The sequence below is a fragment of the Chiloscyllium plagiosum genome, unplaced genomic scaffold (genome assembly GCF_037043375.1).
Source record: "Chiloscyllium plagiosum isolate Xiang-an unplaced genomic scaffold, Cpla_swu_hap1 HiC_scaffold_2, whole genome shotgun sequence".
Taxonomy (NCBI): Eukaryota; Metazoa; Chordata; class Chondrichthyes; order Orectolobiformes; family Hemiscylliidae; genus Chiloscyllium; species Chiloscyllium plagiosum.
In genome coordinates, this window is record NW_028270140.1 from 144,623,267 (window position 1) to 144,648,997 (window position 25,731).

At 40.0% G+C, this 25,731-nt stretch overlaps 1 protein-coding gene across 4 annotated transcripts in view; it reads right to left on the bottom strand.

Annotated features, from left to right (window-relative positions):
- Window positions 1-334: 334 nt before the first annotated feature.
- clcn3 (Cl-/H+ antiporter 3) overlaps window positions 335-25,731 on the bottom strand; it is a 155,197-nt gene continuing 129,800 nt past the window's right edge. For 2 of the 4 annotated variants that reach the window (XM_043703439.2, XM_043703449.2), the window contains 3 exons: window positions 23,707-23,923; window positions 7,098-7,173; window positions 335-3,187 (listed from right to left, as the gene is read on the bottom strand). In XM_043703439.2, coding sequence (XP_043559374.2) covers window positions 3,029-3,187; window positions 7,098-7,173; window positions 23,707-23,923 — 452 coding nt within the window. In that variant the 3' untranslated portion in view covers window positions 335-3,028. The remainder of the gene's footprint in view (window positions 3,188-7,097; window positions 7,174-23,706; window positions 23,924-25,731) is intronic. The other 2 variants (XM_043703467.2, XM_043703476.2) reach the window with 1 other exon arrangement.

Below are 25,731 nucleotides of genomic sequence, written 5' to 3' on the forward strand. Positions count from 1 at the left end.
AGTCTCAAAATAAAGGGGCACCAACTTAGGACTGAGTTACGGAGGAATTTCTTCTGTGGGTTGTGTGTGTTTGGTACTCCTTGCCACAAAGAGCTATGGGGGCAGAGACCTTGTGTATACTTAACGCTGAGATAGATTATTGATCAGTAGGGAATTCAGGGGTATGGGAAAGAGCAGGAAAATGGACACGAAGAATGTTGGATGAGCCATGATCTTGTTGAATAGCAAAGTAGGATTAAGGGTCTGCATAGCCTACTTCTGTTCCTGTTTATTGTGGTTTTATTACAAAGATCCACAAGATGTGATATTATCCCAATAAAATATCCAACAAAGATTTAACTCTTTTGACAGAGAATTTAATACAATATATTATACAATTGAAATTTCACAGTAACCATAATTAAGCTCACCTTGAGAATCCGAAATTCTAACACACCAAATATAAATAAAAAACATCCAGGATCAGTATTAAATACAATTCTAGGCAACATCACAGGTTAACAAAGACAAAGCATTCTTCATTAACCAAAAGCATGGCAACAGATAACCGGACATGGGCGACAATCTCTCAGGCTCTTTCTTTAATACCTTCCACAATATCTGGCAGCTACAGTAGATGCTCGAGTTCCCACATAAAAGCACAAAATGCCAGGAATACATGACAGTCATTTTTTACCCAGTGAGTAGAAGAAAACCTGCTACCATAAGGAGTTTTTGAAGCAAACAGCATTGAGAGATGAAGGATAAGCTATGCTGCTAAAAGGGCAGGAGAAGTCTTGTCCAAAGCACAGAGGATGGAACTAATCTGTTGGACTGACAGGTCTGCTTCTGTTTTTCATATTGTGTAAGAGACGCATCAATAATCAGTCCAAAGACGTTCAGGTTAGATGCATTGGCCATGCTACATTGCTAGGTGGATTATCCATGGGAAATGCAGGATTACAGGGATGGGGAGGGGGCCCACAGCGTGTAGGTGGGATACTCTTCAGAGAGACGGCGTGGACTTGATGGGCTGAGTGGCCTACTACCACACTGTAGGGATTCTACGATACCAAAAAAAGGGGTATTATATCATGTTGGTAAGCAGAATATTTTGTCAGAATTGAATTTGGTAATTGTCTGTACCCCAAGGAGAAATGCCTTTCATTAGCTTGCCTTCTCCCTGTACAGCTGCTGACACCCCTAATATGCAAATCGCTTACCTTTCGTTTTTAATTTTAGATTTCCAGCATTTGCTCAGTTATTGATTATGATGAGATGAAAAATCAATCCATCACTTTCTGAAAATGCTGCATTTTAATCTTCATATAATATTTTACATACCCTGTAAGAAAGTTGTTGAATTCTTTGATCTCATTATTTGGATATTTAAAATCTATGTTTCTTTTTCCTACTCAGCTTACAGTGATACCTTGTACATTTCTTTGCTATATTAATAGTCCAGATTGAATAATGAGTGCAAGGAAGCAATTTACTGATAATTATGATTATTTTGAAATTGGCTCACATCAAGGTTATGTTTTACTCTCAAGCAAGCTCGGGTCTGTTAAAAATGCTCAGCAGGTTGCAGTCTCTCAAACAATTCTGTATATAGACAGTGTAGGCTACCTTTTAATTTAAGTATTTGAAAGTGTAGTGCAAACTTCAAGTCATTTAAGAAACATGTTTTTCAAGAAAGTTTATATTTCTCTGATGAGTCCTTAAAAACAAGTATCTGCAGTTACAATATGCCTTGTAAAATAAGTATCTTAAAAGACCAATTTCTTCAAAAAGTATTGCAGCCATATTGTTTGAAGTTAATTTAGTTTAAACAGATGATCCCAACTATTTTGTAAAATTGCCAGAACTTCCAACTTAGTAGTCACAATAATGTGAATTCAAAGTTTTAAAACTAAACTTGATCCATATTCAAGACAGTTTCATTGATGTCAACAGTAAAACAGTTGCCGGAGGATGAAAAAATATTTCAGCAAAACAACTTTCTAAAACACAGAGAAAAAGTTCCAGTTAGAATAATTCCAATGATGTAAATGAATATTAAAACAGAGATGACTTACTACTATTAGCCCAACCTGACACATACCCAATTACTTGTGCTGTACTGAACCCATTAGATAGATGTGCCGTCAAACATAACACACAGACAATTAGGAAATTGCTACAATTCACCTGTCATGAATGCAAGTTGTCGGGAAGGGATCAATCTCTAGGTAAGCAAAAATCAAGCCTCTCTTCATTAATAGACATGCAGAATCTCCTTAAAAGACTTGTTTAAAAACAAATAAAACATAGGATGGAACGAAATTGTTTTCCTTCAGAAACCACCAACCTCAGACTCCAATTATTTCTTACGTCTTTTCAGAATGTAAGCCAAGTGTTTTTTCTTAAGCTTTTGATTTTGGTTTCGTACCTTTGCATTTGGTGCATATCATACACAGTCTGTTCTCAATATGGACATTACACTCAGTGCTTTTCTGACCAGATATACATTCAATATCTGGAATTTTCTTGATGTGGGAAATTGCCTGCTTCACTGAAGAAGGTGTTCGTACAAAGCGAGATCCCTGGGCCCTCCAGCTTGCCCAGTACAGAAGTGGTTAAGAGGTCCGGAAAATGAGCAGAACTGAACTTAAACTCCCACAAAGATTCGAGCTGCCAATATATTTCATATTAAGATGCAACATCTTGGAGGTGGGTGTAGGAGATGGCTTGCTTCAGTGCTGTCCAGGAGACACCAACAAATCAATGAATGAGCAGTGTAGCTCAGATGTGGTAAATATAATCACTTCTATACAATATTTTTCTGCCATCACTATTTCTTAGCCTTCAGTTACACAATTCAATAATCAAAAAAAAATAAATATTTGGGCATAGAATTTTGTTGAAAGTAATGGATATCAGATTTAATACTGAAGTGGGCCATCCCTGTCAAACTCATACATCAAAGCAGCTTTCATTGCCTAATAAACTGCAAAAAGACACTTTTTGCTTTCCCTCTGCCAAGCTGATGAGCTGAAATCTTGAGCGTTTAGATTGCTGTGCTCTTTAGCAGGTAGACCTCTTCCTCACTTTCCTCAGGATCCTCCTCTATAGTGTTCAGTTGAACATGATTGACTCGGGATCTTGGTCTGCCATTTGAGCCATGTGACGAAGGATGTCCTTTTTTGTTATAATGCCAAGGAGACGTCTGGAAAGGACAAATGGAACAAAAAAATACACTGTTCAGTGAGAGGACATGTAGAAGCAACAGCAGGGGCAGGATAGAACAGGAAAATAAAGGGTGGGAAATGACAAGGAAAAATGTTGCTAATCCCATCGGTGAAGGTCGATGCCAACGCAGGACTCATGACTCCAAACCCATAGCTCAGAGGGAATGCCTGGAAATTTTATAAGTTAAGAAAGGAGTAATACTTCAGATTTAATTTGTTAATTTCAGTGGTTCAAATAAGCCTTGATGTGTGGTATTAGCAGCAAAGTTCAGCAAGGAGATGGGGATGAGTCCTACAAAATTATTCAGGGAAAGAAAGTGGAATGGAGGAAACAAAGTGGGCTACACACCCGACTGATCTGGTTAGTATTCTAACAGCTGCAGGATGCATGAAACGTGAATTAAACGTAAATTTAGCATGAAGCACTTTTGGATAGGGGTTGAGAAGAAATGCTGCGCCGATCGTTCCTACAACTACAGGAATTAGGTAACATTTGGTGGAAGTAAATCACAGGTGCCTAAACCTGCAGAGAGGAGAAAATGCTTGATACATACCAAATTCCACTGCAAATCACCTGGAAAGTGCTGGATATGGGGTGAACAGGATCTTACATTGTAGCAGTCTTGACTGTCAGCTATAAAGCATAAAGTGTAATGTGCATGCAACTACATTTATAAAGTGACAAGGCATGAGAGGTCTCTACGGAAAAGAAGTTTTAAAATTTACCAGCAAAATCAGTTCAATCACAAAATAGGAATACTAGCCAGAATCGATAATAACTTGTTTAAAAGGTGTTGTGCACAACTTGAAAAACGCATGCATAAATTAAAGTTTTCCCTGTGGTTAACTCAAACATATATGTGCACTACAATGACACCCAGTCATTATTTGATCACATTTTTCATCATTCATTCCGTCTATATAAAGCAGAACAAAAAGTGGCCTACTTGAATTAAATAGCCTGCTTCTGAGCAATAAACTATACATAATAATTGAAAAACAACCAAAGGTATGAATGTTAACAGAGCAGGTTAAAGACTTCTAACCAGCTAATGAGGGACGCATGTTCATTAACTCCTGGATTAAGCCAATTACGAGTACTCTGCCCATTTCATTGGTGAGCAGATGGAATGGGCTTTAATCCTATGGCAGTTGAGGTAGTTATGTAGAAGGGGAAAAAAGTGGTAGCAAATGATGGAAGTATAATTTGGTAAATCTACCTGTAGTTTTTCTACATTGGTGCTGGAGGAGCTAATACCTGTGATCTCCTCTTTTTAATCAGCTCAGGAAGGGCTGGACCCAGCTACAAGAACAAATAATTTAAGTCTCCACTCTTGAAATCTCCAATCATTTTATCCATAGATTATTAGAGGGATGCCAAAGGTCACCTCACCTGGATATTGCCTGTCAGCAGCTGCAAAGTCCCAGAGACTGCACATGACCGAAGATTTTATCGTGATGATCAGAATCATGACTTGCTCACAAACTCACTTTAAAAGGAGGAAATTGAACCAATCTCAATGGAGCAATCTTAATCTAATCTAGACATCAGGAAATCGATGGAACAAGGACTTCAACCTTGTGCCTGAGTTTACTGTCCATTTAAGCCAAGGGCATATATAATATTGGACTGTGTAAAACCAGCATTCCACTCAGATCCATGGTTCCCTGCCCAAAGAGCTAAATTAAAATTGACTCCACATTTCAACACATGCGGAGGTTATCTTTCGAGGGCACTAAAGGTGTATTCTTCAGCTCAGAAGTCACTGTGGACAGCTTCAGTTTTTTTCCTGATTTTTTTCATGGAATATGGGAGTCACTGGCAAGGCAAGCTTTTGCTACCTGCGCTTCAGTTATCACACACAGTGGCACAGTGAATTTCTGCACTGGTTTGATGTATTTGCAAAGTGAGGCAAGCAAAGTTATATTACTTAAAGGGGCAGGAAAAGAATAACTAGTTCATCAAGTCTGCTCTCTGATGGCTGAAGCATCATGACTAAATACTTCTATTCTGCCTTTTTTCAGCCTCCTTCCTTCCTTCCCACAACCAGTTTTCCTGGCATGGCAAGAGAAAGGTTATAACAAACTGGGGCAAGAAGGGGAGCGATGCTCTGGAAACGTCTTACTTGATTAAGAGAAAGCTGCTCTTCCCTCTACACACAAAGCCACAGAAACTGCCAGCAGTTCAAAAAGGTGATCCATCTCCATGAATACCATGTCAAGGGGCTAACTAGGGACCAGAAACTGCCTGTTAGCAGTGCAAGAATTTGAAAAGATTTAAGACTGATCTTGTCGTTAAGTACTGGGACTGGCATGGAGCATGCAGAAAGCTTTAATAACCACTTCATGTGGATTCTCAGACCTTCAACTTACACCACTGCCACTAAGTTTATTTTGCCATGTCAGCGCTCTGAACAAAAAAAACTTGTCCTTAGAGCTGTCAATAAATAACACAACTATTATTGTAGACCCAAACACAAAGTGGCTATAAAATAAAATGAGGTTGCATTGTTTAAAAAAAAGCCAAAGACACTTCAATGAGTTACCGGCTTTCTTTTTGTTGAACTAGTCAAACAAACAGTGCGATAGAACATTGGTATACAATCAGATCGGGCAGGTGTATTTTTACTCATTTTAAGCCCACAGCAGGGGAGAAGAAAGAAGAGCAAACAATTCGCGCCTCTGCAACTATCTCACCCAGTAATAAAAGTCACCAATCACCGATGGATTAAATCCACTAATAACTTGCATTTACAGAGCACCTTTAATGGAACAAAAGACTAGGAGAAAGTGATGACTGCAGATGCTGGAGATCAGAGCTGAAAAATGTGTTGCTGGAAAAACTCAGCAGGTCAGGCAGCATCCAAGGAGCAGGAGAATCGACATTTCGGGCATAAGCCCTTCTTCAGGAAGGGCTTATACCCGAAACATCGATTCTCCTGCTCCTCGGATGCTGCCTGACCTGCTGCGCTTTTCCAGCAATACATTTTTCAGCGTGGAACAAAAGACCCCAAGTACCTTGTTGACGATCCCCAAGACATTCAAAATCTTTGTCAAACAGGTAGATGTTAAAGAATATTTTAAAGACAGACAGGTGCAGAAGGAACTTCAGAACCTATGGCAAAAAGCAAACAAAAGTCACCAATGATGGGAAACATTAAAATAAGGATATGCAAGGAAATTGGGGGAACACAAAGGTTTGAAAGGCTGAAGGTAGACAGAGAGAGAGAAACAAGCCATGGAAGGACTTGAGAACAAGAAGGAAGATTTTAAAGCTGAGATTTGTTGGACCTGAAATCAGCAGGAGCAGGGATCAGGGGTGAATGAGACCCAGAAGCAAGTTAATATATGGATAACAGAATAAGTATATGTGGTGTAAGACCAATCTTACAGAACAGTCAAGTCTAGGCGTAAATAAAAAGCTGTGAAGGTTCCCGCAGGTGATATTATAGAGTAGGAAATGGATAGGCTTAGGAACAGAGCAGATACATAGTTCAAAGCTTAGCTTAGTGTCAAACACAAGTCAAGGTTGTAAATGGCTCTGACTCAGCTTCAGACAGAAATTTGTGGTCAGGGAACAGAGTTGGTGGAAGGGATCAAAAGCAATGGCTCTTTCTCCTCTCAATATTTAGTTGAAGGAAATTTCTGCTCACTCAGTAGTTTTCTTAGGGAGAATATATTAATCAGACAAAAACTTGTTCACAGCAGCACAGTTTTGACAAGATTATTATAGCCAATTATTATCTCAGCTACTCCAATTTACAAAAGAATTCTGAGCCAGTGGCGCTTTTTATAGTTTTCATATCTCAGGTTTCATGCTTCCTCTCACTGCAGATTTTTAAAAAATAGTTTACTCTTTTAATTGACAGATCTGCCATGACTAATCACCAATGGTTCGACGTGCTGTTTTAGTTGATCGAGGTGTTCTAATATGTTCTTCTTTGTGATGATCCCCAAGACATTCCTGAAACAGACCATGTTATGCTCATGACTGCGTTTTGCAATGAAAGTAAATCATGTTTGTACAGCAGAAAACAGGTGGCAAAAATAATTTAGAGTAAATTGCACAACACAAATACAGCAAATTAAATGCATAAAGGCTAAAAAGAAAAATAACCCTTTGTGTGCAGTTTTAAATTTTTGAACCAAGCATAAAGCCCCCTACAGTCAACAAAAAATGGATAGCTGTGTCTTCTTAATTTACAAAGCTTTAAGTGATTAAGCTTATGGATGTGTTTGCACTATTGGTGTTGCATCTTTTACAAGATTGTATTTTCCAGGCATCAGCCTTGTAATTTTGTTATCCTATCACTACTGTCTCTGTCTTTGAAGCGATCTTGTAATGTACTAATACCCAATAATAACAACCGGCTTATTTAAAAATTGTGGACAAAGGAATTACATGTGAATGCATTAAAAGTTTGTAAGTTAGTATCCACACAGAACAATTTCTTGTTATTTAACAAATTTCACTTCAGTGTTCACAATCTTTTAAGGCTACATAGTAATGTGCTTTGTTCAGTGGCAAATATATACAGGGTCAGAAACATGAATTATCTGAGGTGAAAGTATTTTTCAAAGATTATGACGAGGGTGATATGGAGAAATGTGCACATCATCTTTAAAGTTCCTTACCAAAATTTTAATCTTAGTACAATATCAATGTTGCTTTTCTTAGATTTATATAGAATTATTTATGCCTTGCTTTGAAATAACCATTAGGTATCAGTCTTCCCTAATACTATTTGATTATTTGTCTGCACCATTAGTACTGAACAAGAGATAAAGAATGATTGAAAACTAAAGGACTGGCCATTCTGTTACATGGAAATGACAACCTACATTGGTTAGTTAAAAGCAGTGAATTTCTAGCAATGTACTGAATGGTAAGAACAGCATTAAAACTAAAAACAAAAGTGCAAGCAGCACAGAGGAAAACGCTGATATAATAGAAGCAGATTTGCAGAGGTGCCCACACAATGCAAGATTACTGATAACCATACTGCTAAGAAAATAACGTGCAGAAATCAGGCCCTGGACAAATGACAGTCACTTCACCATAGTCAGAATGGAGGCATGGAGAGGGGAAGACAATCACAGGAAAGCGAGTCATTCTGGGCTGCTCATGAACATCGCTTGACAGATGTCTGCAGCTCCAGAAGTCTCATATCAGATTCTTGGCCACCCACCAGCAGACAAAAGCAACGAATGCTGAAAAGCTGACGGAAAACGCCAAAACAGATGACTTAAGAAAAATCCACAAAAGCACTTATTAACCTTTTTTTATTTGCTAGGTTAAAGCCCGCTGCGACTGCTCCTGCAATTATTATTAAAAGACGAGAAGAGTTATTGGCAGAAAATAGTCAACAACCCAAAATACTTTTGAAGAGATCAGTTTTCGAAGAATACATTAAATTTTTCTGAAACCCATTTTGAACTTCCTTCATTTCATAACAGAATCTTGAAAGAAGAGAAACAAATCAATATTTAAAATGAATGGAGAATTCGATCCTTCACCATGTACACTATAAGGACATTGCCTTCACTTCAAAAGTATTCCTATGGATTAAAGTGCTTTGGGACTTCCTACGGTCATGAAAGGCACTACATAAATGCAAGTCTTCTTTCTTTTCAAATAATGCAGTGATCCTAGGTGAATTCCACAGACATGTATAAATTTAAGCTAGATTGAATCAGTTATTCAAAGCTGGGGTTGAGAACCTGTCTCTAGGGAAACTTAGATTAATTATGAACCAATCTAACCTTAACAAATGAAATTCAATGCAATATTGCTTTTACATCTGCACCTGATATTACTGCATTCGCCTCAATTATGTGTTACATTAGGTGGAGGTATAAATCCCAATTCAGGAGTTTCATGATTAGCAGTTTAAATAAAAAAATTCCCATGTGTTGCATATTCTACAATCTATTTGGAGAAAATTTCTTCCTTGAAGCAAACAATAAATTAGTGGAACACTGTCCCATGCTTCCAGCCTCAAGCATATAGTATTCCAAATCCTCACTTTCACTGACAAAGCAGTCCCTGGATATGGTCCAACCAATCTCTACCCCATGCTTTCAAATCACATCTTTCTCTCTGGATTCTACTTTTCTCTACATCCTCTACCCTGAACAGTGAATGATCTAGTTTTGTACCTCCATGCTGCCTCTAAAAATTCTCTCTCAAAATCCATCACCTCATTACATATATTGTCAACTTCAACAGTCTTCAATATCTACCTCCAGGACTTTCGTTTTGGCCACTTTTTCTTAGATTGAAATACCTGCAATAGTGCATGAAAGAGAAGGGGGTTCAGGGCTTGAATCCTTTCCTCTTCCACGCATGGTAAAGTGCTTTACAATTACCAGTCATTGGCCAAGTTCATGTCATAATATATTTCTTTCAATCTCTATCACTATAGATATAGCTTTGTGTAGATATGCATCATGTATATTATGTGGTTCTACTGTAAACATTTTCATATCAACCAAATCTGTACAGAGAATAATTCAGAAAACTGAGATACAATTACTGTTAGGTTTTGGCATTAAAATATTAATATGTTAACTACCAACTATTTTTGAAGAGTAACAACCTTAAAATGCATCACCTCAGTTTTGATGAGGAAAACAAAAAGAAACTGAATAGATATTAATGGAAATGTCCAGCATGATTAAATAGAAACTAACAGTTGGAGATTACCTTTCACCAGAATTCATGAATAAAGGTCAGTATGACTTGAATTTTTTTTTTTAAAAGTGGGATGTGGGCTTTTGTGGAATGTGGGCATCGCTGGGTGGCCAGTATTTATTGTCCGTTCCTAGTTGCCCTTGAGAAGGTGAACTGCTGCAAAACACACTGCAATAATTTATCACTTCTCTTCACAGATGTGATCAGATCTGTTGAGCCTTTGAATTTAATTTAATTTTGCAATGACTTCAATTGCACCAGAATGTCAGATAAAATAAAACTGATTTGTTTAATAAGGCTGTTTTGTGCATATATAGGCTTATAAAATCATGAGGGACATGGATAGGATAAATAGACAAAGTCTTTTCCCTGGGATTGGGGAGTCCAGAACAAGAGGGCATAGGGTGAGAGGGGAAAAATATAAAAGAGACCTAAGGGGCAACTTTTTCACATAGAAGGTGGTGCGTATATGGAATGAGCTGACAGAGGATGCGGGGGCCAGTACAATTGCAAACTTTAAAAGGTATTTGGATGGGTATATGAATAGGAAGGGTTTGGAGAGATATGGGCCAGATGCTGGCAGTTGGGACTAGATTGGGTTGGGATTAGATTGGGTTGGGATATCTGGTCAGCATGGACGAGTTGGACCAAAGGGTCTGTTTCCGTGCTGGACATCTCTATGATTCTATGACTCTAAATACAAACTATATTTAACTTAGATTGCCACTGGTTTCAGCCTAAGTGCAAACTTGCTAGTGATTTTTTAATATAGAAAAATGATAAATCTAAGTGCCCAAGGGTTAATTTCCAAGACAGTAGTATATAGGCACAGTGGCTGAATGATTATAGTGACCAAGTTGAGGTCTGCAATACCTCTTTTGTACAGACTGAGCTGAATCATGAGTTAGATCTGAGGTTTCATTTAAACGATCTTTCACGAAGTATCAAGAGAACCAGTTTAGCAAAAAACCACAAGATCTTTTCAGAAATCTTCAAAAAGGCTCATTTGAGAAGGACAGTTCTCAGCCACTAAACTGTCATTCCTATCGAATAACAAGTTGAAGCAGCATGAAACACAATCAAATAACCTAATTTGCTTTTGAGTTTGTTATTACAGAGGCAGTGCAGCCTGTAAATCAATCAGCAGAGGGCGCTCACAGTATGAGTTTGCAAAAATAAAGTAAATGGAAACATATTAAGGGCTTCTTAGATAGCAACCAGTAAACTACAACAGATTTCCCAAAGAGAACAAGTTTAGCCCCTTAGTGTCAGCATATTTCTCTTCATTTGTTCCAGGGATGAGCACATTGCTGGCTCAGCCAGCATTTTTACCATCCTTAATTGACCTGGAGAAGGTAGCAGTGAGTTGCTTTTTTGAAGTGCGATTATTGGGAAGAGGATTCCAGGATTTTGACCAAGCAACATTCAAGGAATGGAAATATATTTCTAAATCTGGACGCTGTGATGTGGAGGGATCTTGTAGATGGTGGCATTCCTTGGAAGGTGACGCCTTGGTGAGTTGTTGCAGTGCACCTTGTAGATGCTACATCCTGCTGTTACTATGCATTGGTGTTGTTGAGGGTGATAAATGGGGTGCCAGTACAGCAGGCTATTGATGATGCAAAGCATCTTCAGGATTGTTGGAGCATTCATCCAGGCAAGTGGAGAGTATTCCAACGCACTCCTCGCTTATGTTTTGTAAACGGTGGACAGACAGTTGAGCCTCTGACCTGCTTGGTCCAGTTCTGTTGCGAGTCAATTTTAATCCACAGAATGTTGAATGTGGGAGATTCAGCAATACTAATCCCACTGAGTATTACTGGATTCTGTCCAGTTGGACATGGCCAGTGTCTGCTATTTGTGTGTTATCAGCCAAAGGCTGGATGTCATTTATGTTTTGCTTCAAATGGACACAAGGAGAAAAATGTATATGCTGCTAAACATCATGCAATCATCATCAAACATGTTCAATCATCAACAAAGTTCCCCATTAGTGACCTGATAGAGGAAAGGTAATTGATGAAGCTGCTTGGGCCTGGGATACTACACTGAGGAACTGACCTCCACCAATTGCAACCAGTATGTTGGTAATATCATCTCCTCCCCCTTAAATAATTCTAGAACAGCATGCGCAGAATCTCGCAGATCTTTCTAACCAAAGGTTACAACATGGAGGAACTTACTAGACAAAAGTAGATTTTTCAGATCACCTTTTCCTGTCCCAGTTGCCACCAGTGGTGCATAAACCCAGGGAGAGTAGTTAATTAGGTAACAGGGAAATGTGGACAAGGAAATGCAAGTCTTTCAGCTGCTTGAAAGAACATTAGTATCAGCCCTTTATATCAAAGATATTGTCAAAGGTTTATGGACAATTCAAATGAAATAGAATGGAATAATGTCTAAAAGTATTTCTTTCATTAAAAGTTTTATTTTAAGGATATTATCCTGAAAAATTCACATTATTGGATTATGTCTCCATTCACGCATCACCCATAGCATTGCTCGTGATTAGTCAGAGGACATTGTGAGAAAAGTTTTGCAGGTACTGCACTTGAAAATTGGTTAGCAAAAGGCAAAGCTGTTTGCAAACCAGGCATTTCTGAAGGTCTAGTTCTGGGCTACGTTTTCGATTTAGGGTCTGTAATATAGATTACCTGTCAGCTCAAATTTTTCCCAGTACTCTTCTTTCACTTCTGCTGTTTCCAGATTGCCTCTCAGAAACAGGAGTTTCCACTGTGGAATGGGAGCAGCCTCACAGTCTCCCAGTGTAATCTTTTCCTTGGAGTATGTTTCATCCTTCTCAACCAGATACTTGAGTGAGTATATGCTAATGGGTACAAGAGAAACATACAACCACTGAAGAAGGTGATGTGGCTCCACCAGCCTCGGATACACCACTAGTATCTGTGGCACTGACCAGGGAAGGCAACACCTCCTGAGGCTGTTGCTCTATTCACAGATTGATGGGTCTGTGTTCTGGGCAAAAGTAAGCAATGAACAGAAGCACCTCCTTTCAGGTTAAAATGAAACTTGAGATTTTTAACATTTATTTGGGAGTCTTTCGCAGCTTTGGGATTCTAGAGGTTTGATATACAAATTTGGGAAAATCGGAGATCCAGCAGAGGTGAGGTTTTCAGAACTGAGATACTACACAAATATTGAGAGATATACAATGAGGATGAAAATGCGATCTTAGGAAAATAAAACATTCAAATTCCTTGTTGGAATAGATTGAACAATCCGAATAATACGTTTGAAATTCTCAAAATTTCCACATCGAGGAAGAACATAAAGTCAAGGGTCATGTAGTGCAGACAGGCAAGAAGAACTGAGATCACAACCATTTTGGTCATATTGACTGGTGAAACAAACACAAAGGATCAAATGGCCTACTTCCACTTTTAACATTCCTATGTTTCTACCACGTTTCAACTTCGAGCAGACGCACTGACTGCTTCAATTTAACTACTCTCTGCAGAGAGTGGTGAATATGTCAAACAGAATGCCCTGAAGTAGTTAAAATAGACTGCACTAAAGGGAGAATTGGATAAATATCTCAGGATGACAATTTTCAGGAAATGAATGAGTCAGCTTAAAATTCTAATCATTTTTTCCAGTTTTGCATTCTATATACAAGGATAAGATCTGGGGCAACTAAAAATTGATTGTCAACTTCAACCCAAGGCCTCAATATCTTACGAAGTTCAATCAATGCCAGTCACTTTGGCAAAAAAGCTAGAATATCCCCAGCAATACTATCAGCCCACTATCTAATTTAACTTGGAACAGAATTAAACTTGACTGCAAAGTAAATGCAGTCTAAGTTATTGCTTCTGTGGACCTATCAAACAGAAAATGTATGTGACGCGGAAGCGAATTTTCTCATTTCCAAAGAATCAAATTATTTGCCTAAATGTGCAAAATATTAATTGTTTCTAAACAAAAACAACCATGTGTCTCTCTCTTGCACTTCAGGTCAGTAAGTTCATTGGTCGGAGATGAAATACAGTATGTTAATGTTTATTACTCCAAAAAAGAAAACAGATGTGCAAGAAAACTATATTTTTCAACAAGTCAAGGAACACAGAAACAGAAATAGCCCTCCCCGTCTCATTCTTGTTCTGTCATTCACTAGTTCATGCTTTAACTGTCTGCTTTTCTTCTACGTCCCTTATGCAACAAAACTCAAATCTTGAAAGTTTCAATTGTCACAGTAGTCACAGGCTTCTATGGGGTGGGGCATTCCAGATACCCATAACTTTGCTTTTGAAAGTGTTTAATGATTTCCCTCCTGAATAATCTATCTTATTTTCAGATTACAATCCCCTGTCCAAGAGAATTCTACTACAAAAGAAAAGTAGATTCTACCACATTTCTATCACAGCTGTGAAAGATCAACATCCCAAGTGACTCGGCTGACAGGAACTAGGCTAGCTCAACCACATAAATGGCAATAGAATAAATCATGAGGTGGGTATGATGCTGATAGTTCATCGCCCAATTCTCAAAATCCATTATTTCACCTGCAAGACACAAACCAAGTATGAGACCGAATACTTTCCACTCTCATATATGGCTGCAGCTGCAACAACACTCACTACGATGCAGCCTAGCCGAACTGAATTGCAAACCACTGTGCCTATGTTCTTAAGAAGGTTGGCACCATAAAGCAAAAAAACTATCCACTACATTGTCCCTCATACATCCTACAGTGGTTGATACTGATGGTCAGTGTCAACATGGATATCACCATCACTATGGACACAGAAGGTACTTATGTGACTCAGCCAACATTGCCTACCTTATACGCGACAGGCAAGGATGCCCCGAGGCATGGCACATTGGCGAGACCAAGCAGATGCTACGACAACGGATGAATGGACATCACACAACATTCACCAGGCAGGGGTGTTCCCTCTCAGTGGGGGGACACTCCAGCAGTCAGTGACATTCAGTCTTGGACCTTCGGGTGACCATCTTCCAAGGCAGACTTTGTGACAAGCAACAAAGCAAAGTGGCCAAGCCAAAGGCTTATAGCCAAGTTCAGTACCCACGAAGATGGCCTCAACCAGGATCTCTGGTTCATATCACACTACAGGTGACCCCACTGCATTATACACTCTCTCTCAAAAGCACATACATACACCTCCCACCCTCTCATAGGCCTATGCCCCATCACACTCATACACTTAACCAAGCTTGCACATACACGTGCACTCACATGCACACACTCATTGTCTCTCTCTCTCCAGCACTTGCAGACACATATAGGTTTATGGGGTTAAGTTGTATTTGCAGGTATATGCTATTTTGCTCAAAAAGTGCAGAACCTGCAAGTAGTCAATGCAGGCAGTGAATATATATAATATTTGTAAATTCCACTTTGGAAACAGAACCAGTCTGACTCAAGATTGGCCTGACTCTCACCTTTAATGCATTGTCTGAGCTGAGATGTCACCTTTTGTTATAAAAACCTTAAATTATCTTGAGAATGTTATTTAAAAGACGTTCTGGGATTTAGATATTAAAAAAGCAAAACCAGCAAATCCATTCTAAAAGATGAAAGACTTAACAATCTAGGTTTGCTCAATGTATCAATACATCACTGTAACCTTTTGCTATAAATTTTGTGTCTCATGGTCCTGTGTCACAACTACCTGATGAAGAAGCAGTGCTTCGAAAAGTAGTGCTTCCAAATAAACCTGTTGGACTATAACCTGATGTTATGTGATTTCTAACTATTTTCAGCAAGTAATACTGAGTGGATCATCCATTTTGGCTTCCTCTTGAAATGGCACCAAAGAAACCAGACCTGAGCCAATGCAATCATTCCATACAATATCAAAGAACAGTTCAGCATACACAGCAAGACAAAGGTTGCAGATCCAAACCTCCTGTTGTAGTGCTGTACATTTGCACTCAAGATTGGTCATGTCCGTATTCAAATGGTCTCAGAGCAGCTACAGCTAACAGCATTTAAATGAAAAAATAGAAAATTGCACAGGTGTACTCAATTCAGAGACAGAGGGAAAATGTAATCTGGCCAATTCTGACTCCAGTAATAAACTTTCAATTATTAGCTAAGTGACAAAAGCACTTGTTGATAGTTGTTCAAGGGAACAGGGGATAAACCAATTACAAGACAGTCAGTCTAACCTCAGTGGTGGGGAAACTATTGGAAGCAATTCTGAAGGACAGAATTAATCTGCATTTGGAGGGGCAGGGGCTATTCAACAGCTAGGCTGGTTGTGTTAAGGGGAAGTGATGTCTGACCAAATTGATTGGATTTTTCGAAGTGGTGACCAGGTGTGTGGATGGGGGCAATACTTTTGATGACATCAACTTGGACTTCCATAAGGCTTTGATAAGGTCCTGCATGGGAGACAGATAACAAAAGCCAAGAAACCATGGGGATCCAAGGAAATTTGGTAAATTTGATAAACAATTGTTCGAGAGGTAGAAATCAGAGGGGTGGTTGAAGGGTGCTTTCCCACTGGAAGTCTGTGTTCAGTGGGTTCTCACAGGGGTCAGTTTCAGGGCCCTTGCGGTTTGTGGATTATATAAACAATTCAGACTTGAACGTAGGAGGGTTGATCAGTAAATTTGTAGATGCTACAAAAATTGGTGGGATTGTAAATAGTGAGGAGGATAGCCTCAGACTACAAGAGGACATGCGTGTGTTGGTCAGATGGGGTGTTCAGTGGCAAATAGAACTCAATCCATAAAAAACGTGAAGGGTTGCATTAATTTTTTTTATTCATTCATGAGATATAGGCTGTCTACCATGCTGGAACTACATTTCTTTCCCATCTTTTGTTGGATCTTGAACTCAGTGGTTTGTTCGGGCCATTTCAGAGGGCAATTAAGAGTCAACCACATTTATGAAGGTACAGTCATGTGAACCACACCAGGTACGGATCGCAAATTTCCTTCCCTAAGAGATGGTGCTGAACAAGATGGCTTTTTACAACAGCTGATCGTGGTTGCATAGTTGCCATTCGACAAACTTTTAATTCCAGATTTCCAGAAATCTGAGCATTCAAACTATATAACCTGAAAAAATCAAGTGGCAGTGAGACCAGTTCTGGAACGGTTTGGAACTCAGCCTTTCTGACAAATGAGGTGGTGATTAGTAAGAGCTATATTTAAAAGAAATCTGACTAATTCCGTAAGAAACTGTTTCTTTCCCCATGACATGATTAGAAGAAATCTTCTTTTAATATCGACTGACAATCCATTTCCTCACTATTATTTTTCTTCTTCTTGTGGTGGGGGGGGACTGAGTATTCTGAGAACTGATACAAAGCAAGGTAGCCATATACATGAGATGTTGTTCTTCCATCTTGCACTGAGCTTTACTGGAACACTGCAGCAAGCCTGAGACAGAGATGTTGGCTAGAGAACAGGGTTGTGTGTTAAATGGCAGGAAACTGGAAGCTCAGAACTTTTTTGTGGGCAAAACGTAGGTATTATGCAAAGCGGTTACCCAGTCTATGCTTGGTTTCCTCAATGTGCAGGAAACCACATTGTGAGCAGCGAATGTAGTAGACTAGATTGTGTGAAGTGCAGGTAAAATGCTGCTTCACCTGGAAGGTATGTTTGGGCCCTTGGATGCTAGTGTAAGCTGGAAGAACAATACCTCATTTTCTGGTTGAAGACTCCATATTATAGAATCATAGAGATGTACAGCAAGGAAACAGACCCTTCGGTCCAACCCATCCATGCCGACCAGATATCCCAACCCAATCTAGCCCCACCTGCCAGCGCCTGACTCATATCCCTCCAAACCTTTCCTATTCAAATATCCATCCAAATGCCTCTTAAATGTTGCAATTGTACCAGCCTCCACCACTTCCTCTGGCAGCTCATTCCATACACGCAGCACTCTCTGCGTGAAAAGGTTGCCCCTTAGGTCTCTTTTATATCTTTCCCCTCTCACCCTAAACCTATGCCCTCTAGTTCTGGACTCCCTGACCCCAGGGAAAAGACTTTGTCAATTTATCCTATCCATGCCCCTCAATTTTGTAAACTTCTATAAGCTCACCCCTCAACCTCCGACGCTCCACGGAAAACAGCCCCAGCCTGTTCAGCCTCTCCCTGTAGCTCAGATCCTCCAACCCTGGCAAAATCTTTGTAAATCTTTTCTGAACCCTTTCAAGTTTCACAACATCTTTCCGATAGGAAGGACACCAGAATTGCACACAATATTCCAACAGTGGCCTAACCAATGTCCTGTACAGCTGCAACATGACCTCCCAACTCCTGTACTCAATACTCTGACCAATAAAGGAAAGCGTACCAAGCGCCTTCTTCACTATCCGATCTACCTGCGACTCCACTTTCAAGGAGCTATGAACCTGCACTCCAAGGTCTCTTTGTTCAACAACACTCCCTAGGACCTTATCATTAAGTGTATAAATCCTGCTAAGATTTGCTCTCCCAAAATGCAGCACCTTGCATTTATCTGAATTAAACTCCATCTGCCACTTCTCAGCCCATTGGCCCATCTGGTCCAGATCCTGTTATAATCTGAGGTAACCCTCTTCACTGTCCACGATACCTCCAATTTTGGTGTCATCCGCAAACTTACTAACTGTACCTCTTATGCTCATATCCAAATCATTTATGTAAATGACAAAAAGCAGATGGCCCAGCACCGATCCTTGTGGCACTCCACTGGTCACAGGCCTCCAGTCTGAAAAACAACCCTCCACCACCACCACCCTCTGTCTTCTACCTTTGAGCCAGTTCTGTATCCAAATGGCTAGTTCTCCCTGTATTCCATGAGATCTAACCTTGCTAATCAGTCTCCCATGGGGAACCTCGTCGAACGCCTTACTGAAGTCCATATAGATCACATCTACTGCTCTGCCCTCATCAATCTTCTTTGTTACTTTTTCAAAAAACTCAATCAAGTTTGTGAGACATGATTTCCCACGCACAAAGCCATGTTGACTATCCCTAATCAGTCCTTGCTTTTCCAAATACATGTGCATCCTGTCCCTCAGGATTCTCTCCAACAACTTGCCCACCACCGAGGTCAGGCTCACCGGTATATAGTTCTCTGGCTTGTCTTTACCGCCCTTCTTAAACAGTGGCACCACGTTAGCCAACCTCCAGTCTTCCGGCACCTCACCTGTGACTATCGATGATTCAAATATCTCAACAAGAGGCCCAGCAATCTCCTCTCTAGCTTCCCACAGAGTTCTCGGGTACATCTGATCAGGCCCTGGGGATTTATCCTTTAACCATTTCAAAACATTCAGCACTTCCTCCTCTGTAATCTGGACATTTTGCAAGATGTCACCATCTATTTCCCTACAGTCTATATTTTCCATATCCTTTTCCACAGTAAATTCTGATGCAAAATATTCATTTAGTATCTCCCCCATTTTCTGTGGCTCCACACAAAGGCCGCCTTGCTGATCTTTGAGGGGCCCTATTCTCTCCCTAGTTACCCGTTTGTCCTTAATATATTTGTAAAACCCCTTTGGATTCTCCTTAATTCTATTTGCCAAAGCTATCTCATGTCCCCGTTTTGCCCTCCTGATTTCCCTCTTAAGTATACTCTACTTTCTTTATACTCTTCTAAGGATTCACTCGATCTATCCTGTCTATACCTGACATATGCTTCCTTCTTTGTCTTAACCAAACCCTCAATTTCTTTAGTCATCCAGCATTCCCTATACCTACCAGTCTTCCCTTTCACCCTGACAGGAATATACTTTCTCTGGATTCTTGTTATCTCATTTCTGAAGGCTTCCATTTTCCAGCCATCCCTTTACCTGCGAACATCTGCCTCCAATCAGCTTCTTGCCTAATACTGTCAAAACTGGCCTTTCTCCAATTTAGAACTTCAACTTTTAGATCTGGTCTGTCCTTTTCCATCACTATTTTAAAACGAATAGGATTATGGTCGCTGGCCCCAAAGTGCTCTCCCACTGACACCTCAGTCACCTTATTTCCCAAGAGTAGGTCAAGTTTTGCACCTTCTCTAGTAGGTACATCCACATACTGACTCAGAAAATTGTCTTGTACACACTTAAGAAATTCCTCTCCATCTAAACCTATCTAATCGTATTCAAATATTTTAGGGTGTGAACTCTCCCATGACCTAGCACCCTACCCCACACACCAGGCCTTCCTATTGCACAGTGGCTAACAATAGGTAGTGTGTAATGGCAGACTTAACAGTATCCATTAACAGCTATTCACCCTCTGAACCAGATCGTTATCCACTCTTTTGTCTGTCCAATTGCTCTTCTTTCTCTTTGGGCTTTATCCTCACCTAGCGTTTACTCCTTACTCTCCTGACTCTATCTTCTGCATATAAAACAACATTTTCCTCGCTACCATCAGTTCTGAAGAAGGGTCACCGGACCCAAAACATTAACTCTGATTTCTCTTCACAGATGCTGAGCTTTTCCAGCAATTTTTATTTTTGTTTCTGTTTTACGGCATTCCAAGTTATCTTAATTTTTATTTAGCAATGTTTTATAAAGATGTAATAAGACTGCCTTGCTCCTATGTTCTATCCCTGGGTAATAAAGCCAAGCATCCTGTTTGCCTTCTTCACCAACTTGTTTACTTGCGCCGACACTCTCAGGGACCTATGACTTGTACACCAAGGTCCCTTTGTTTCTCAGTACTGCCCAGAAAGGTGGAAGACAAAGGGCAGAGGTTTGTTTTTCTGACTGGAGCCCTGTGACCACAGTGGTGTGCCACAAGGATTGGTGCTGGGTCCATTGCTTTTTGTCATTATATAAAAGAGTTGGATGTGAACATAGGAAATATGGTTTGTAAGTTTGCAGTTGACACCAAAATTGGAGCTGTAGTGAACAGTGCAGGAAGTTACCTCAGAGTACAACTGAATCTCGATCAGATGGGCCAATGGGCTGAGGAGTGGCAGATAGAATTTAGAACATAGAACACTGCAGCACAGTACAGGCCCTTCGGCCCTCGATATTGCGTCGATCTGTGAAACCAATCTAGTTTAGTTTTAGTTTACATTACAGTGTGAAAACAGGCCCTTCAGCCCAACAAGTCCACACCAACCCGCTGAAGCGCAACCCACCCATACCCCTACATTTACCCCTTACGTAACACTACGGGCAATTTAGCATGGCCAATTCACCTGACCTGCACATCTTTGGACTGTGGGAGGAAACCGGAGCACCCGGAGGAAACCCATGCAGACACGGGGAGAACGTGCAAACTCCACACAATCAGTCGCCTGAGGCGGGAATTGAACCCGGGTCTCAGGCACTGTGAGGCAGCAGTGCTAACCACTGTGCCACCGTGCCGCCCAATCTGAAGCCCATCTAACCAACACTATTACATTATCATCCATACGAATATAGAATACAAACTGCTAGTGACAATGGTAATATTCACTCAATATATCAAAACAGCACTCAATTCCCCATCAACAAAGTTGATTCTTTGAAAAGTACTCACTGACAGGAACACACCCACTGAAGAGAACACTATACACTGCACCCACATGAAACGGATAACTATCTCCCTGCCTGTGCATGATAATCTTCTGAAGTTAGCAGCTGCTGCATTTTGGAAAAGCAAATCAAGGCAGGACTTATACACTGAATGAAAATGTCTTGGGGAACAAAGAGACTTTAGAATGCAAGTTCCTAGTTCCTGAAAGTGTTGTTTCAGATAGAACAGTGGAGGTGGTGTTTGGTATGCTTGCCTTTAGTGGTGAGAGCATTGAGTACAGGAGTTGGGAGGTCATGTCGTGGCTGTACAGGACATTGGTTAGGCTACTTTTGGAATACGGCGTGCAGTTCTGGTCTCCCTGCTTATAGGAAGGTTGTTGTGAAAACTGAAAGGATTTAGAAAATATTCACAAGGATATTGCAGTGTGTGGTGCATGTATGGACAAGCTGCCAGAGGAAGTGGAGGAGTTTGGTACAATAATGTTTAAAAGGCATCTGCATGGGTATATGCATAGGAAGGGTTTAGAGGGATATTGGCAAAATGCTGGAAAATGGGACTCGGTTAATTTAGGATACCTGGTCAGCATGGATGAGTTGGACTGAAGGGTCTGTTTCTGTGCTGGGCAACTCTATGACCTACCATTCATTTTGCATATCTTTCCATTATTTGACCTCCTTGAATACATCAGTTCACATTTATCACAATTAAATTCCGTCTGCCCAATTTACAAGCTGATCAACATCAGATTGCAGCATGAGACCATCTTCCTCACTAACAACCGAATTTCACCTTATCTGCAAACCTATGAGTTATACCTTCTCCATCCACATCGTTAACGTACATAGCATACCCTGTGGTATATCACTGGTCATAGTCTTCCAATCACAAAAACAATCCTCCACTATCACCCTTTGCCTATTATTTGCAAGCCAGATTTGGACCCAATCAGTAACTTGTCTTGAATCCCATGGACTCTTACCTTTTAGTTCGGCCTTCCAAGTGGAACCTTGTCAAAGGTCTTACTGAAGTCCATGTCAACCACATTAACAAAACTACTCTCATCAATATATTTAGTCACCTTTTCAAAAAAAATCTCAATTAAATTAGTCAGGCACTTTGTCCCTTCAACAATCCATGCTTACTCTCCCTGATCAACTTCTGTCTTCCCAAATGTTGATTAATCCTGTCCCTCAGAATGTTGTCCAATCATTTCCCTATCACTGATGTCAGACTAACTGGCCTGCCCAAAACAAAAGAACCACATTAACTATCCTCATCATCTGGTACTTCATCTATGGTCAGCAAAGTACTAAATGTAACCACCAGCGCTCCAGCAATCTCTTTTCTTCCCTCCAACTGCAGCCTAGGATACATCTCATCCTGTCTGGGGAATTTAAGTCTGCTTAAACATCTAATATTTCCTCCTTATTAATCTTAATATGCTCTAGAACCACATCATCCCAAATGAAATCTCCACCTACAATGTCTTTCTCCTTTCTGAATATAGATGAGAAATATTCATTCAAGAACTCACCCACATCTTCTAGCTCCAGGCACAAGTTGACCCTTTGGTATCTCACAGCCCCCATTCTTTCCCTGGTAATCATCTTGCTCGTAATATACTTACAAAATACCCTGGGGTTTTCCTTAGTCCTATCTGTGATCTCTCTTTGTCTACTGCCTATCCCTTAAAAAGGCAACATTAAAATTTAAGTGAAAATATGCAGAGCTATTAAATGTAAGGAGAAAATTTAAATTTCTTATATGTATTACATGTAAATTACATGATTACTTTATTTTATTTATAAACGTTACATCCACCTTAGCAAAATATGATGTGAAGGAAACCTGAAACAATTCTCAGATGACGAAAAATACTGTTAAGTGAAACATAAAATCGGAGTACGCAACTTTATTCCAAAGAGAATACAGCCCTCCAAACAACAAAAGATAGAGAAAATCACATACAAAATTGGTTGCAGAAGGGTGTGAAGTTTCTTTCAGAAGGGCTGATGGTAAATTCTGTGTGCACTCATGCAGACACTGAATAAATATGAAAGAAATTTTCCACTGTGTAACTGTTATCAAATTATTAAAAAATGCTTCACACGTTTCTGCCCTCTTTATTCATTTCTCAGTTCAAGTACAGAAATAATCTGAAATTTCTTCCTCATCTCAATTTCTAGCAGATTCTTGTGCTGTCCAGCTTTGCAACAGAAACACATCCATTTCAAAAACGTACAAGAATGTAAAACTTTTAAGTTGTGAATTAAATCTCATTGTATGTAACTGATCACAACCAAAAATACGACATGCAACACATTTTCTCCAAGGTATGATTAGACTTACCCATTATGAGTCACAAGGCACTGCCTCAGGCCCAGTTTACGAAAGATGTCCACCACAATCTCCATAGGTGTATGATCTGTAACTGTGAAAGGGCTCATGTCAAGGATACTCCGCAACTTCAGTGGACGTGGACTGTCTGCTGGAAGTGTTGGAGCATGTTGTGTAAAGTGAACCCTTGAACTGCTGACAATACCTTCTTGTTTTCTTCTAGCATTTTCTAAACGGAGTGAAATAAGGGAAAAGAAAATCACAAGATTGATCACTGTAGAAGTCAAGAGATGTAGTTTTTCTGTGCAACTTCCAGTTCTCCAATTGCACTGCACTCCCCCAAAGTCTCAGGCTTTTGATTATTCAAGCATTGATTGTGCTGCTCAATCCCGTTTTACAGTCAACCCAAAGAAGATTACAGCAGCTGTATTGGCCATTTTTCTATCAGTGTGCATGAACAATCAAGAACCTACTGGCTGCACTGGAAGTGAAGTGATGAACTGCAAGGGAAATGGCAGGAAACGGCCCAAGAATGATCACTCTGCTTTATGAACAAAGTGCAGAAAGTTATTTTCTCCCTCTCTTCCATATATTGAACACTCCTGCACTACATACCATCCTCAAGTGGAAGGAGATTATTGTCTCTTCGAAGAATCATGCCAAATAGTTCTTGAACTATATTTTGCCTCTATTCAACAGGTTCAAGAATTCTTGAAGGGACAGCATTTTGGAGGTGGGGCAGTAGATTTAAAGATGGTGGGGCCAAAGTATTTTTTTTGAAAGAAGACAATGACTGTTTTAAAAGAGATAAGATCTATCAACAATTTAAAAAGCAGGAGTGTATCATTTAGTGAACATAGGCTTGAGAGAGCAGGAGGTGTTTCTTAGTGACAAGATGACTCAGAGAAAGCAAGTGGAAAGTTGAGAAACAAATGAGAGAAAATTGCAAGTTCAGGAATAAGATCGGGGCAAACGTTGGAGAAAAGTTGGCCCAGTGGGCTAGTTAGCTAATGGCAGAGATGTGGCAGAGGCAACTGACTGGATCATCTTGATCTGAGTGAAAACAAAGTCCAGAAGCTCCTCGTACTTGTTCTTAGTGAAGAGGGAGAAGGCAACTTGCAGTAGACAAAATAAGCCAGGCATTATCTTTGAACTTCAAATAATGAACAGTTTACCAGGTGATTGCAGGAGCTAATAGGGTTTTACTTGATCTAGCCAGGTCTGACAGCATATAGCTAAACTAAATGACGAAAGTTAAATTCAGGCCAATCAAGGATAATAGTGGGATGTTGTGTGTGGAGTCAGAGGAGATGGGGGAAGCACTAAATAAATATTTTTCGACAGTGTTCACTATAGAAAATGAAAATGTTGGCGAGGAAGATACAGAGATACTTGCATCTAGACTAGAAGAGATTGAGGTTCACAAGGAAGAGGTATTACTTATACTGCAGAGTGCGAAAATAGACAAGTCCCCTGGGCCGGATGGGATCTATCCTAGGATCCTCTGGGAAGCAAGGGAAGAGATTGCCGAGCCTTTGGCATTGATCTTCAAATCATCATTATCTACAGGAATAGTGCCTGAGGACTGGAGGATAGCAAATGTGGTTCCCTTGTTCAAAAAGGGTAGTAGAGACAACCCTGGTAATTACAGACCAGTGGGTCTCACTTCAGTTGTTGGTAAAGTGTTGGAAAAGGTTATAAGAGATAGGATTTATAGCCATCTAGAAAAGAATAATCTGATCAGGGACAGTCAGTACGGTTTTGTGAAGGGTAGGTCGTGCCTAACGAATCTCATTGAGTTTTTTGACAAAGTGACCAAGTAGTTAGATGAGAGTAAACCGGTTGATGTGGTGTATATGGATTTCAGCAAGGCATTCGATAAGGATCCCCACAGTAGGCTATTATACAAAATGCACAGGAATGGGATTGTGGGAGACATAGCAGTTTGGATCAGTAATTGGCTTGCTGAAAGAAAACAGAGGGTTGTAATTGATGGAACATGTTCATCTTGGTGTCCAGTTACTAGTGGCGTACCGC